At 45.5% G+C, this 15611-nt stretch overlaps 2 protein-coding genes across 2 annotated transcripts in view; one reads left to right on the forward strand and one right to left on the reverse strand.

Moving 5' to 3' along the window:
* LOC135388268 (uncharacterized) overlaps window positions 1-15611 on the forward strand; it is a 543978-nt gene that overhangs the window by 22980 nt on the left and 505387 nt on the right. The window lies entirely within an intron of this gene.
* On the reverse strand, window positions 4850-7225 carry LOC135390010 (putative nuclease HARBI1). Its single transcript, XM_064620032.1, has 5 exons — window positions 6882-7225; window positions 6501-6768; window positions 6110-6213; window positions 5704-5842; window positions 4850-5642 (listed from the first exon to the last, which is right to left on the reverse strand). The coding sequence occupies exons 1-5, from the start codon at window positions 6984-6986 to the stop codon at window positions 5311-5313; spliced, it is 948 nt and encodes a 315-aa protein (XP_064476102.1). The 5' UTR covers window positions 6987-7225; the 3' UTR covers window positions 4850-5310.

The following is a 15611-nucleotide window of genomic DNA, read 5'->3' on the forward strand; positions in this document are numbered from 1 at the left end:
GATGCTGAAGAAAATTGTGCAAACTGCGGAAAGTGCCATAGAAGATCTCCAGAAAGCGTGTCTGGTCTCACAACGGTGCCCCTTTTAGATGACGATGATACTGATTGGTGTTTCAGATGTGGAGCTGCATTTTTTGTAACGTGCTTCACATAACAAACATGACAAAGCCAGTGCTGGATGGACATTCAGTTTGGCACAACCGCGCCTGCAAATACGCAGAACAAATGAAGGAAGCAACAAACAAACATAGAAGGGCTGTACTTCAAAAAGAGATAAGTCCTGTGTCTCAAGCAGGTGTCACCACTTCCTAAGTAAGTTAATTGATTAAGCTTACATCACAACCTGACTAACTGTTCTAACGAGCGCGAACGAGTTGTCTGAAGTAATTATTTGAGCTGCTTGACGGTGTGTCCATATGTGCGAGGCATGGCACCCATGTCGTTCACTAAAAGACTCTTTCTGCGGCGATGCTTGATATAAATCATACTAAACGCATACACGGCTAAAACAACGGCTGAGAGTCTATACAGAACGATATCTTTCTGTCATGCGAGTATATGAGTATATCTTTTCCCGGACCGTTCGTGACGGAAAAATATTTGTCCAGAACGCAGCACAGGATATTATATACATGGTTGTTGTTAGCCTCACATCGTTTCTGATTGAAATATTGGCTGGGAAACGTGCTGTAGTACAATTCCCAGCGCTGCACTGCAGTGACAGTCTAGTTTCGGAATGCAAAACATAACGTTATTAAGAATCGAAAAGCAGGGCACCTGCAAAACGCTGTTAGGATACATCAGTATACTGGCACCTTACAAAATCGCGTGACGACAAACAATGATCAACGCCTGTAGCGCAATAAATACTCACAATCTCTGTTGCCTCCCATTGTTTCCAATGGGCACACACAGCGTTTTAGGGCCCACCAACATGGCGGCCCGAATGCGTACCTCTCTCCCACGAGCCCCTCTCCCATACGCGATCCAGCCTTTATACATAGAGATCAGTGGTGCAGAATGGTTTCTTCTTCTTCTTCGAAGGGCGACCACTAAAGAAGTCAGCAATTTTATAACGCAGGACTAGGAACATCCACTTCTTCCACGTTCAACATCTGTTGCGTAACATCCGTCGTCACCGCTGCCGTTTAGCAAACACTTGCCGAGTGCATGTCCGAGGAAGAGGAAGTTTAACGAATACTTTTCCTTCTTCTTTTTCTTTGCGTCGTAAATTGTATCCCAGTTTCATCAGTCTCGTGTATGTTCGTCTTTGTATCACTGTTTATTTGTATCGTTCCAGTATTGGGCATATTTGAAACTCTTCAAACAGTTCGAACGATACAACGCGATGTCGTGTATTTCATTTCTAGCGTCAGTTCCGCTTCGTTGTGGGGACTGAAAAACTTGTACGCTAATTGTAACTTTTCGCTGGGCTCATTACAAAGCTCTGGTACAGTAAGGACTTGTCTAGCATCATTTTGTTTTACGAAATAAGAAAATGCTTCGCTTGGGTGAATCGCCTCGTTTACGCGCGTAACTCTCTCGGTGATTGTTTTGTATGCGAAGCGAAGTGTCTCCGAACGAGAGCCGCCGATATTTCGAACAGAGACTGTTTTTCTTCTTCTTCTTCTTCTCTGTTCGCTGGATTTTCTAACCGCCTTCGGTCAGTGTTAGTATTTCATGTGATGTGTACGTCATGTATCGCATGCAATCCAGTAAGTGTGTTCTGTGAAATGTTGATTTCACCAAATCTATTTGTTTCGTGTGTGCCGAAATAGAAGGCATCATGTCAAATAGTTGCGCTTTCTTTTTAAGGACTAGTACACCATTATATCTGCCGATGCTTTGAGCGACTTTTCTCTCAAACGGGACTGACTGTTACTTGACGTTTGATGCAGCTACAAGGTGTTTCCTCCTGAGAGCTTAGTTTGCCCGCGTCTTATTAGCGGACTCGCCCTCTGCGCAATATATTCTCGACAACGTCTCAGCAATTCCCTGTTTGCATTAACTGAAAAGTATCCTACGCTAGCATCCGCCTAAAAGAAACGAAGGACGCGTTGCACTAAATTGCATCTGCAATTTAGGGACATAGAAAACTCATTTGCATACTTTCCGGCACCGCATTTTTTTTCTTCTTTCGCGCGTGCTTTGCGAAAGGCAACGTTGCGAAACGCAAAGTGAGTTTGTGCGCTCCCTGACGAAAATATTTAGGGAAGGCAAAATGCAGGATCAAAAAGAATACGTACAGAATGAAACGTCTTGTTTTGTAAGGATACCAGCACGTGTGAAAACACTCCAGCAGTTAATTTGAAAGAGCATAGCAACTCCTGAACGTAATTAAAGGCACACTGAGGTGGCACGCCATAGCTTTTTTTATTTGGTTGTGACGTGTGTTCTGCAACAAATAAGATAACCTCCTGCAAAGGAACGACGACCACTGATGAGTTGTAGCGCGCACGCGGATGCCTGTTTCGCACACTTTTCGAAAATTCTCCACTCTTGGAGAGCGCGTGTAGAAGAACAAGGATAGGTGTCGTCATGACGTGGATAACGTCATGACGTCATCATCGGAAAGGCCCAGCCAGGGGACAGATGACGTCATGACGTTATCCACGTCATGACGTCATCTGTCCCCTGGCTGGGCCTTTCCGATGTCACGTGAGGGTATCGTGCAGGCCGGGCGGGTCTGCTTTCGGCGAGTGTGTTTGCAAATTTGATCGTGCGGTGGCAGTACAACCGCAGAGCGCACGTATTTTGCATGGTGGCCCGTGACTGACAGCTTAACGAATGAAACCCGATTTCGAGCCATGTTAAATATCACCTCACTACATCTTTGAGGACCTTATTAAGAAGGAACCGGGGCGCTGAAGATTACCGACGTGCGTCTGTAGGCTACTCATCGAATCTGAATTAAAGCGGTTGAGACACTTTCATAGTTGTGGTTCATTACATCATGGCCGCATTAGATTGCGCGCCAGAACAGAGAGAACAAAAAGGAATTAAGGGCAACCTCCATGGAGCGAATGTACAGCGAAAAAGCTGCGAACTTCGCTGAGCGTCGGACGCCCTGCGCGAGGCGTCAAAAATGTGAGCGTTCGCCGCCGATCTGCCCATACGATTCAACGCCAGGGGCGGATTACTGGCCATTGCATCGGTGCGTCGGCATAACGTGGCAACGCCCACCGTCGGGCAAGCGCGCGCTGCCGACGCACGGTCTGAAATGGTCAGTAAAGCCACCGTCGTCCGCTGGGTAGGCGAGCCTCGCCGGCGCGAGGAGCAATGACGCTACTCTCGATGTCAGACGCAAGTCTGTCAAGCAATAAGCCTAAATTTGACGACATTAACTTACTTTGTATTTACTTCTAAGAAATATAAATTTTGTTACCGCGTGGAAAGAAACCTTCTTGCACATACTTCGCTAGATGAGCACGTAATACACGAATCAGCCAATGCGAATGCAGTGCGGTATCGTCTGCTTCCATCGCATGCTCGAAGGGAATCCTTCGGATCTCGGAGCTATCTCTTTTTCTTTTCACTCTACACATGTGGTGATGATTAACTCCGTATTTTATTTAAACATCACATTCGTAGAAGACGAGGACGGTGATGTGTACACTTTATGCCGCATGGAAGATTGACGAGGATAAAGTTATTTGCGGAACGTGTGCTTGCTGAGCTTTTCCAGTAATTTCCTCCTCCTTTTTAGTTGTACAACTAAACTAGGCAGTGATTCGGGTAATAGTTTAATAATTTAATAATAGGGTAATAATTTCCTCTCTATCTCCTTATTTATGCAGTGACGCTTTATTTACAGGCATGGCAAATGAAAACCAAAGGCAAATTTTACTGTCATTACTAAAAGAGTCCCCTCAGCTCTCAAATAACAGGCAGTTTCTGCCCGGTGAATCAGCGGCAGAACGCAGGGCTAAGTGGGATGCCATAGCTGTCACCCTTAATGCTCTGGGTACCTTCCAGAAGGACGGAAAGGGCTGGCAGCAGATATGGAGGGACTGTCGTTACCGCGTCCGTAACAGGGCGCGTGACGTCAGAACAAGAATGCACAGTACGGGTGGTGGCAGTGGCCTCGTTGTCATTGGAGGAGAAAACGGAAGCCATAGTGTCAGAGAGATTTCGGCGCAGCTTGGCGAAACGGAACGCCGTCTAATGGCGCTTGTAGGATGGGACTCTGTAGCTGGCATTTCAGGTGGAGCCCAAGTACAGATGGGAGGCGGCGCCGTCGTTGCCACTGAGCCGCGTCCAGTAGGCTAAGTTCCAACGTTGTTTGTAGATATAATATTCAGTACTATAAGAGCACGAAATTTTATAGCAACCACCACCTGCACAGGATCCTGGGGAGGACGACGATATTGTGGTGCGTACTTTCCGAACATTTCTTTATGTCTGTCTCCATGTGTTATGCCAATACTTCAAGCTCAGGACTATAAATTAGCTCATAATTATACTGTATATAAGTTCATGAATATAAATTAGCAGGTTGCAGCTCAGGACGACACACAGCCTGCTGAGGTTTCCAGAGAGTTGCCGGCTACAACAAGCAGCCAAGCTCAAAATGTGCAGAGCGGAGGCCGATGTCGACGGAGGAGGCGGCGGGTGCCACCATCGATATCACTCCAACTCCTTGAAGAACAAAGCAGAATGGTGGAAGAGCAACGGCGGACTGCAGAAAGCATTGACCGCCTATGCCAGGTATGCCCAATCACAGTTACTGTCAATACGGACAAAAAAATATGTGCTGGCTCATTCCCACAGGCACTGGCTCCAATATCGCAATATTTTGCGCACAAACTTCTGCAGGAAAGGGATACAAATGAATAGCGCAAGTATTGCTAGTTTCTTTTTTTATTGCAGTGTCCAAATATTCCATTAATAAAGAAATGTCATGTTTGTGGAAGACGAAATTCATTTCACAATGGTGGGTTACAAACACACTGCTAAACATTCCCTACATGGGGAAACACTCGATGTCATGCCCATGTTTCCATACAAATCCTGTATATGTATACACGAGGCACTGTATGGTAAAAAGTAAATAGAGAGCACGAAAACAGCCCAATAAAATGTAACTTAATTTACATGTTTGAGCATTTACCGCATTTCTCGTGATGTTTTCATTACGAGAGTTGCAGCAACACTAGCTGTAAGGTTACCGAAGCACATGCCAGTCATAGGGACAAAGCGCAAAACGAAAAAGTGGTGGGGCTATAGCCCTTAAAACAAAACTCATTTAACGAAAGCATCGCGCTATCAGCTGCTCCCTAGTACGCAGCCCCCGGTTACTTGCTTGGTGTTGTTATTGTTCCTCGAAGCTTTGTCGAGCATGTTCCTCTTCACCATCTTCGGACTCGCCACTTTCAGTACCCTCTGTTGGAGCATTCATGTTATATGCCAAGCACAAGTTGTGAAGTATACAACATGCCGTTATAATGTTGCACGATCTATCAGGAGCAAAGTGCAGGGTCCTGTATCTTTGGAGGCAGCGGAAGCGCATTTTTAGTACACCGAAACACCGTTCAATGCAGCAGCGTGTCTTTGTGTGAGCCGTGTTGTATGCAGTCTCTTCAGGGTTTGTCGGAGACCTCACTGGAGTCATGAGCCACGGTTCTAAAGGGTACGCGCTATCACCTGTAGGAAGATTAGACAAATAATAGACATTTTGCACGAAGCAGACAGTTCACAACCCTACCTATTAGCCACTCTTCATTTTTGAAAAATCCTGACGTGGCAGCCTGGCGCAGCTCACATATGTTGAGTATAGATGAATCGTGGTAACATCCAGGATATCTCGCAGTCATGTAGAGAATCCGACGTGAAGCATCACAAACCTGTCAAAAGAAGCAAGGCAAAGTTTGAAAAAGCAAGAAGTTATTTATAAATAAAGAATAATGTATAGAACACATACGACGGCCCTCGTCATGTGCCCTCTCGCGAGTGTAAAATTACTAAACTAGATAGTTTAAGTAAATAGTAAGTAGCTAGTGGTAAGTTTATGCAAGTTTTAAGCAATAAAGGCGTGTTTTCGTCCTCACACTTTGTGCAAGATTTGTGAGCATATCTTTGTGAAATACACAATGAAGGGACAAAATACTCACAGCTAGCACATTAATAGCGTAGTACCCCTTGTGGCAATAATCATCGAACCGTGGGTCACCTTGGCTGGGCTGCATTATCGCAACCTCGGTACCGTCAATAGCATCTGAAAGGGTTGACATCTAAGCAAATGACTCCTTGCGTAAGATTGCCTTTGCAGTGATCGAAATACATAGTCACTTGTTTGCGACTATATTCCTGTTTTTATGCGCGAAAATCTTCACAATCCAACTGAGTTTCACATCAAGAGTGCAGTGAAACTAAGAAGAACGAAGGATGTGCCAATGCTAGGTGCAGATGAAAGAGATCCAGCAAAGATACACGCCTGCATGACTCAATGAATGTGCCGGGTTCTACACCCACAGAAACATAAGTTGGAAAAAATAAACCTACCGACACAGCCGGAGAAGCCAGCCACCTCATAGAAGCCTCGTTTCACCTCAAGCTTCTCCTCATCTGTTGTCGGGAACTTCATATATTTGGGCGCCAGTCGTTTGATGATTGCGAGGCTCACGTCGTGAATCGCCTCAGACACGGCGTGGGTGCTGCAGGCGAAGTGTTCGTCATTGCCTATGTTGCCGAGGAATGCTCCAGTGGCGTAAAATCTCAGCCATGAGGACCCTCTGTTCAACAGAGAGCGTCGATCTGCGCCAACGTTGCACTACACATAGGGATAGCAAAACGAACCCGTCTCGGTAAGGCAGAATAAGTATTTACCCCAAACAGTGCAACCCTTTTCAGCGAGCGATTTCAATTTCGGTCAAAGCTGCATACCTCTCTGAATATCTTCCCGGACGGCATCACACACCTCTGTTGCTGCTGCTTTGGACAGTCGGAAGAAGGAGACAAACTGCTCTTCCGACAACGACGTGAAGGCATCCTCGTGAGCACGAAATGTCCTGGTTGACTCCACTGAAGCAACTCCTTGGTCCTCTAGGAACGCGTACACAAGCGCCATTTTAAACGACGAACATCGCAGCGTTTTGCGTCGGCTGACCTCCTCGCCCAATGGCTACGAACGCCACACGCCCGGCGATGGTGGCAGGCTGCGAGTAAGGTCACTTCTTCCTTCTCACGACGAATCGGGTCACGTGCAGCACGCGTTACTATGGAGACGACGCTGCGCTACGCACCGACAAATGACCAGTAATCCGCACCAGATCCTCTGCACGTGGTCGTCTGCTCTCGTGAATCATCGTCATCGTCCTCTTCTTGCAACTGGATATGCTGTCGTCTGGGCGTTATTTCGCCAACGGCATCGTTAGAACGTGAGCCATTCTCTGCCAAGAAACATGTTTTGCTTTCGCAGTAGTGAACATGCCTTTCGGTACGTTACTGGGCGCATCTTTTCAGACAGTTGTTGGATTTAGTTGCAAAATTTGAGACATTAAATGCACTTCTTCGAGCAACTGATTTCACTAAGCTTTCACGTTATACCTTGGCAACAATGACATCACAGCATGACTTCCCGACGCCATCCGTTGGTTTTTCGCTCCATGGAGCTGGTGCCGGCGAACAACTGGCGGCGGAACGCGCGTGGCAGTCTGCCGCGCGAACTTCGTTGCAAAAAATTCGCTCCATGGAGGTTGCCCTTTATTCTTCTACGTGTCGTGTTCAGCGAGATGGAAGCCCTCGAACGCACTCCCGAGCAAAGCGCAGACGTCACAGACCTCCGAGTTGCGCCCATTCCAATTGGCAGCCGTAAGCACGTGATTACTCGAGCGCTGCCTCACTGGCGACGGTGAGGTCTGTGATGTCAGAGACGCATGCGTTTCGTTATCCGTGGTGGCCATTTTCTCCATTTCTATTACCCCCTTCGCTGTGAAACTTTCGATGCAGGTTCACATCGGCGTAAAGAGACGTTTTTTTTTTTTGCGTTTATCTGAGATAACCTAGGATGACCTGCCACAACCCCTTTAATTATTTGTTTCTTCCCGCAATGAAATTTGACGTTTTCAAATTATATAGATGGTCCACTCACTAGATCGGTCTTGGGAAACCGGCAATGTATTCAGTGCGGCTGTGACTGCAAGGTAATTTCTGTACACGAACCGATATATTTGCAAGCAATAATAAGCACTACACCCTGTGATAAGGAAATCAGGGAGCAGTTACATCTTTTATATGGTCATGTTCGACCTAAGAACGGCATTGTGGGTGCCTCTTTTTCTTTCTATATTTCTACAAACAGACAACGCAGTTTCTGAAACATGGCACGGGTATTTTTTCAGGTCACACTTACTTTTGACAGAACTTATTTTCGGAGTTAAACGTAAGAAGAATATGCTATAAAGTTCTGCGACCCGCGATGCCCAGTTCTTAGGTTGAACAGGATGGCAGTTGCTTTCCATTTAGCTCCCCTGATCCTGAAATTCACTCTCCAACAATCTGCAATTAGCCCCTAAACTTCACATTAGCTTCCACGCATTTAGTCCGGTAAGGGATCAATAGCCGTGGATGTAGACTCTCAAAGCACCAAAATCCCATCCCCCCTTACAGTGTAAAAAACGATTTGCTCTCTCCATTGAGAACAGCACCAATTAGGTACGCATGACTTCTCTTGGAATGTCAACAAGCAAAGGGCGTGCTACATTGAATGCTCTTTCATTTGTCATGGCCATTAAGGGTCATTAGCATCTGGCAGAGTCATTTATTTGGAGCGTGCTTACTTCTGTTGATTTGTGACAACAGTTTGTTTTGTGTGTGTGTGTGTGTGCGCGCGTTTGTGCCGACATAGACATCCGAATCCGTGTGTTCCAGGAAACAAATCGAAACACAGACCTAGCGGTGGCAGTGTAAACTTGGAAAGTTGGCTTGTGATGAGTGTGACGCTGCAGGATACATTCAGCTAATCTCCTCGTGCGTTTCAAACTGTTCCTGGCGTTAGCGACGTCCTCGAAGCGGCGATGGACCTCTGGATATCGTTGAAATTCTGGGTCGAAAAGGGACGAAAGTGTTGACACCTTGTGGTTGTGCTGCACGCAGCGGTGCGGTTTCTCAAGTAACTTCTTTCTAGCTGTCATTTTGGACCGGGCTCACAGTGAAGTCTGCTAGCTCTGGATAACTCTAAGAATGCAAATAAAAAGTACAACGTAATGCATCGTTAAATTATGCGTGCTCAGTATGCAAAAGTAAATTATTAGTAACTGTAATGTGAACAATGGTCAAGCCTGATCCCGGGATTATTTGTAGTGAATGCGGGGGAGGGGGGAGCATTTGTCCTAAATTTTGTAAACCTTATCTAGAGCAAGGGTGGGTAGTAATAGTAATGGTTTGCATTACAATATACTGCAATACTTTTGAGGATTTGTATTATGAATTATAATACTGATTTCCGAAACGTATTTGTATAGCTCGGTCATTCCACGCCAGATGATCCAAAGTGGGCGCTCGACCATCACCGATTTTTTTTCCAAAAATTTGGTGCAGGTACAAGAGCCACGTGGAATAGTAGTTCTTGAGGACGGAGCTTAAAATACATTACCTATAATTTTTTAGAGGCCCAAATAAGTATGATAAAGTCAGAAAAGTATGCCTCACATTTTTTCACATTTATCCACCCGCGCGTGATGTGGCACTGTGTGGATGTGGCGCACTGTGTACGTTATGCAAAGCGGGTTTCTCCCTCGCCCTCCAATGGCGCGTCTAAACTGAGCCATTTCCCTTGGGTTTGTGAGTTTTTAAGTGCTCTCGGTGGCAACGCAGGAACGATGTATTCACTGCCCCTTATTGAGTGGGGTTCCAGGTATGTCCTCAAAGAGTTTTGTGTGCACAGAACATCGCGCGTTAGCTGAGTTCGAAAATGTAAAATGTGCAATTTTACCAATTTTCGACCGCCATGTTCGGGATGTAGCGGTCCATGTCCAAACAACTGCAGGGTGCCTTTCGATAAAGAAGACATTCCACTACATAATAGTAAAAATTTGGAAGAGTACTTCTTGAAACACGCCAGCATTCCTTTTTTTTTTCTCTCTTCTCTCTCTCTCTCTCTCGACCACTCTTGGCATCCAGCAGGTACGTTGAAGTCCGCTTTCTAACCCCGTTCTGCAGTGACAAAGAAGCAATAGGTGTCTATGTCTTCCAATATCTCCTTGTTTTGTGTTTCCTTGGTATCTTCCATTCGCTTCATTGCTGTTTGTCCACATCAACAGTGTTTTGTGTGTGTGTGTGTGTGTGTGTGTGTGTTTTTCATTCCAAGTATCAGAAATTATCGTACAGTTATCATTTTACTGACAGAAAACACACCAGCAACACTAAGACAAATTCTAGCTTTAGAGCAGATCCGGTTTAAATGATCTTATGTACGTCAAACACTTGCGTCTCCGAAGCGAATGATGTTCGCTTTACCTCTATTGCTGTGGCAGATATGGGTTGAAAATTGTGTAGTCTTCTTGTGCCCTGCACGGCGATAGAGTGCTGGTGTTCATCAGCCAGAAGGTTCTCTTCTTGCGCCACATCCTTTTTTGGCACCCATAGTGCTTGAACTTTGAGATTGTTCCTGGCCCACTTGTAGAGATCTTGGTGTCGGGATTTGGCCGTCAACAACTCTCTGCAGGCTTGCTTTCGCAGCGAGCCTTTTAACCGTCCCGCTTACACCGTAGCGTCGTCATTTCCCATTTGATGTTGTGCGGAAGCTCCAGCTGGCTTTGACGCTCAAATTTTGGTTGTGGTGGCATAAGTCGCAGAAACTCTCGTTGTTTTTGTATTGAGCTATTGTTCCTGTATTGTCAAAGGAGGATGTGGCGTAAGAAAAGAGCCTTCTTGCTGGTAGACACCAGCACTCTGTCGCCGAGCCAGGCACAAGACAACACCATATTCACCCTATATCTACCATAGCAACAGAAGTGAAGCGAACATCATTTTCCTTGGGGACGCAAGTGTTTGGCGTACATATCTTTTAAGCCGCATCTGCTCTACAGCTAGAGTTTGTGTTAGTGTTGTTGTCGTGTTTTCTGACAGTAAAAGGATAAATGTACGATCATTTCTGTTATTTGGGATGAAAAACAAAAGCCACAAAACACTGGTAATGTGGATAAACGACAAGGAAGCGAAAGAAAGATAGCAAAGAAACACAAAGCAAGGAGATATTGGAAGACACAGACACCTATTGCTTCTTTGTCACTGCACAACGTGGTTGGAAAGCGGACTTAACGTATACCTGCAGAATGCCAAGAGTGGTCCAGATGGCGATCGAAAATTGGGAACATTTCATATTATCCAATTTCGAGCTCCGCTAACGCGCGATGTACTACGCACACGCACACGATACTCTTTCAGGACATACCTGGAACCACACTCAATAAGGGGCAATACATCGCTCCTGAATTGCCACCGAAGGCAGTTGAAAATTCACAAACAGAAGGAAAATGCCGCGGTTTAGGCGCGCCATTGGAGGGTGAGGGAGAAACTCGCTTTGTATAACGTACACATGGTGCGATATTACACCTTTTCACTACATAAAAATCACATGCGGTATATTGCCATATCATGCGCGGGTGAATAAATGTGAAAAGGTGTACGTATACTTTTCTGACTTTACCATACTTACTTAGGCCTGTAAAAAACTAAAGGTAATGTATATTGAGCTGCGTCCTGCAGAACTACTGTTCCACGTGGCTCTTGTACCTGCACCAATTTTTTGAACAACACCGGTGACGTTCGAGCGCTCACTTTGCATCATCTGGCGTGGAATGGCCCAGCTATACAAATACGTTTCGGAAATTAAAAGTGAACATATTCGACACAAGTGTGTCTGGTTGGGTGAGAACTATGATAGTAACGAAAATCTCCAACCAAGTTACAGTCTATAAAATTCCATGCAACAAATGCAGCGCATCATATATCGGCGAGACAAAGAACTTCCCCGAAAGGCTACGGCAACATAAGAATGATGTACGGAAGTCGGACATCGAACGAAGCGCTCTCGCTGAACACTGTCAAGTTCGGGACCATCCTATCGACTTTCAAAACGCCTGCATAATCGACCTTGAGGGTAATCAAATCAAAAGAATGTTTGTAGAGTCCTGGCATATACAATCCACACCTGGAAACCTTAACCGATCTGTTGGAGCGTTACCCAGCGTATACGTCAACGGCCTCCGTCACGTGACTGAAAAACAATCCGGCGCATCACGAAATTCGAACCACGGCAAGAACGCTGCTGCCAACGGCCACTACAGTCACCCCTGAGGAAGGAGCCGAACTGGCTCCGAAACGTCGGGTATCCCCGTCCTGTAACTTGGTTGGAGATTTTCGTTACTATCATGTTTCGGAAATTAGTGTTATAATTCATATATATAATATATATATATATATATATATATATATAATTGGGGGTTTACGTCGCGAGACAACTGAGGTCATGAGCGACGCCACAGCGGTCGGTCTGTGGATTGCTTTTGCCCACGGTTCTTTAACGTGCGATGAAAGCTCATCACACGGCACCCCGTATTTAACGTCCCTCGCGGAAGACGGCGTGTCTAAGCAACTTGTACCCTGCCACCAAGTTCCTGGCGTCCTCGGCAGGGTTCGAACCCGCGATCTCGGGATCAGAAGGCGAACACGCTACCGACTGAGCCACCGAGGCCTATAATTCATAATACAAATACTCAAAAGTATTGCAGTATATTGTAATGCAAACCATTACTAATACTCCCCATCCTTGCTTTAGATAAGGTTTACAAAATTGAGGAGATATGCTCCCCCCTCCCCCGCATTCACTGCAAATAATCCTGGGATCAGACTTGAAGTTTCACATTTATTCACCCGCGCCTGATATGGCAATATACCGCATGTGATTTTTGTGTAGCGGAAAGATGTAATAACTGTGTATGTTATGAACGCAGGTTTCTCCCTCGCCTTCCAATGGCGCACCTAAACGGCGCCATTTCCCTTCTGTTTGTGAGTTTTCAACTGCTCTAGGTGACAATTCAGGAGCGATGTATTCACTGCCCCTTATTGAGTGGGGTTCCAGGTATATCCTCAAAAAGTTTCGTGTGCGTGTGCATAGTACATCGCGCGTTAGCGGAGCTCAAAAATGTATAATATCAAATGTTCCCCATTTTCGGCCGCCATCTTCGGGATGTGGCGGTCCAAACAACTGCAAGGTGCTTTTCGATAAAGAAGACATTCCTCTACATAATAGCTGAATATTGGAAAAGTGCTTTTAGAAACGCGCGAGAAAATAAAACTTTTCTGGACCACTCTTGGCATTCTGCAGATACGCTGAGTCCGCTTTCTAACCACGTTCTGCAGTGACAAAGAAGCAATAGGTGTCTTACAATATCTTACAATATCTCCTTGGCTTACAATATGGCTTACAATATCTCCTTGTTTTTTTTTTTTTCTGGTATCTTCCTTTCGTTTCCTTGTCGTTTGTCCGCATTACCAGTGTTTTGTGGCCTTTTTTTTTTTCATTCCGAGTAACAGAAATTATCGTACATTTATCCTTTTACTGACTGAAAACACGGCAACAACAGTAACGCAAACTCTAGCTCTAGAGCAGATGCGGCTTAAGTGATATGTACTCCAAACACTTTCGTCTCCAAGGAGAATGATGTTCGCTTCACTTCTGTTGCTATGGTAGATATAGGGTGGAAATGATGTAGTCTTCTTGTGCCTGGCACGGCGATAGAGTGCTGATGTCTATCAGCAAGAAGGCTCTTTTCTTGCGCCACATCCTCCTTTGACAGTGCAAGAAGAATAGCTCAATACAAAAACAAGAACAGTTTCGGCGACTTGTGCCACCACAAGCAAAATCTGAGCGTCAAAGCCAGCTGGAGCTTCTGCGCAACATCACATGGGAAATGACGACGCTACGGTGTAAGCGGGACGGTTAAAAGGCTCGCTGCAAAAGAAAGCATGCAGAGAGTTGTTGACGGCCAAGTCCCGACACCAAGATCTCTACAAGTGGGCCAGGGACAATCTCAAAGTTCATTTTATAATTGCGGGTTTACGTCGCGAGACAACTGAGATCATGAGCGACGCCATAGCGGTCGGTCCGTGAATTGCTTTTGCCCACCTGAGGGTTCCTTAACGTGCGACGAAAGCTCATCACACAGCACCCCGTATTTAACGTACCTAGCGGAAGACGGCGTGTCTAAGCAACTTCAACCCTACCACCAAGTTGCTGATGTCCTCGGCCGGGTTCGAACCCGCGATCTTGGGATCAAAAGGCGAACACGCTACCGACTGAGCCACCGAGGCCGGCAATCTGAAAGTTCAAGCGCTATGGGTGTCAAAGGAGGATGTGGGGCAAGAAAATAACCTTCTCGCTGATAGACACCAGCACTCTATGGCCTTCCGTGCCAGGTACAAGAAGACTACACCATATTAAACCGGTATCTACCACAGCAATACAGGTGAAGCGAACATCATTCGCTTCGGAGACGCAAGTGTTTGGAGTACATGAGATCATTGACACCGGATCTCCTCTAAAGTTAGAGTTTGTGTTAGTGTTGTTGTCGAGTTTTCTGTCAGTAAAAGGATAACTGTACGATAATTTATGTTACTTGGAATGAAAAAAAAAAAAAAACAGACACAAAACACTGGTGATGTGGACTAACGACAAGGAGGCGAAAGGAAGATACAAAAGAAACACAAAACAAGGAGATATTGGAAGGCATGGACACCTATTGCTTCTTTGTCACTGCAGAACGTGGCTAGAAAGCAGACTTCAACGTACCTGCAGAATGCCAAGAGTGGTCCAGAAAAATAAATAAGTAATAATAATAATAATTCTCGCGCGTTTGAAAAAGTACTTTTCCAAATTTTTCCTCTTATGTAGTGGAATGTCTTCTTTATCGAAAAGCACCTTGCAGTTGTTTGGACATGGACCGCTACATCCCGAAAAATGGCATTCGAGAATTGTAACCTTGCACATTTTACATTTTCGGACTCAGATAGCACGCGATGTACTGTGCACACGAAACTCTTTGAGGACATACCTGGAACCCCACTCAATAAGGGTCTGTGAATACATCGTTCCTGACTTGACAGCGAAAGCAGTTAAAAACTCACAAACAGAAGGAAAATGGCGCCTTTTAGGCGCGCCATTGGAGGGCGAGGGAGAAACCCGCTTTCACAACGTACACAGTTACACAGTTACACCTTTCCGATACATAAAAATCACATGCGGTATATTGCCATATCAGGTGCGGGTGCATAAATGTGAAACGGTGAGGTATACTTTTCTGACTTTACCATACTTATGTAGGCCTCTAAAAAATTCAAGATAATGTATTTTGAGCTGCGCCCTCCAGAACTACTGTTCCACGTGGGTCTTGTACCTGCACCAATTTTTTTAGGAAAAAATCGGTGATGGTCGAGCGCCCACGTTGGATCATCTGGCGTGGACTGGCCCATCTGTGTTATAATACACAAAATCGAGGTATTACATGTATCATAATACTTTTGAAGACGTAATACTTTCCCAGAGGTCGTAAGTCCGATCTTCTGAGTGTCACTTGTGTACACTGTCAGTAATTTTTCCTGTTCCACAAATAT

Source organism: Ornithodoros turicata, chromosome 3 (genome assembly GCF_037126465.1).
Source record: "Ornithodoros turicata isolate Travis chromosome 3, ASM3712646v1, whole genome shotgun sequence".
Taxonomy (NCBI): domain Eukaryota; kingdom Metazoa; phylum Arthropoda; class Arachnida; order Ixodida; family Argasidae; genus Ornithodoros; species Ornithodoros turicata.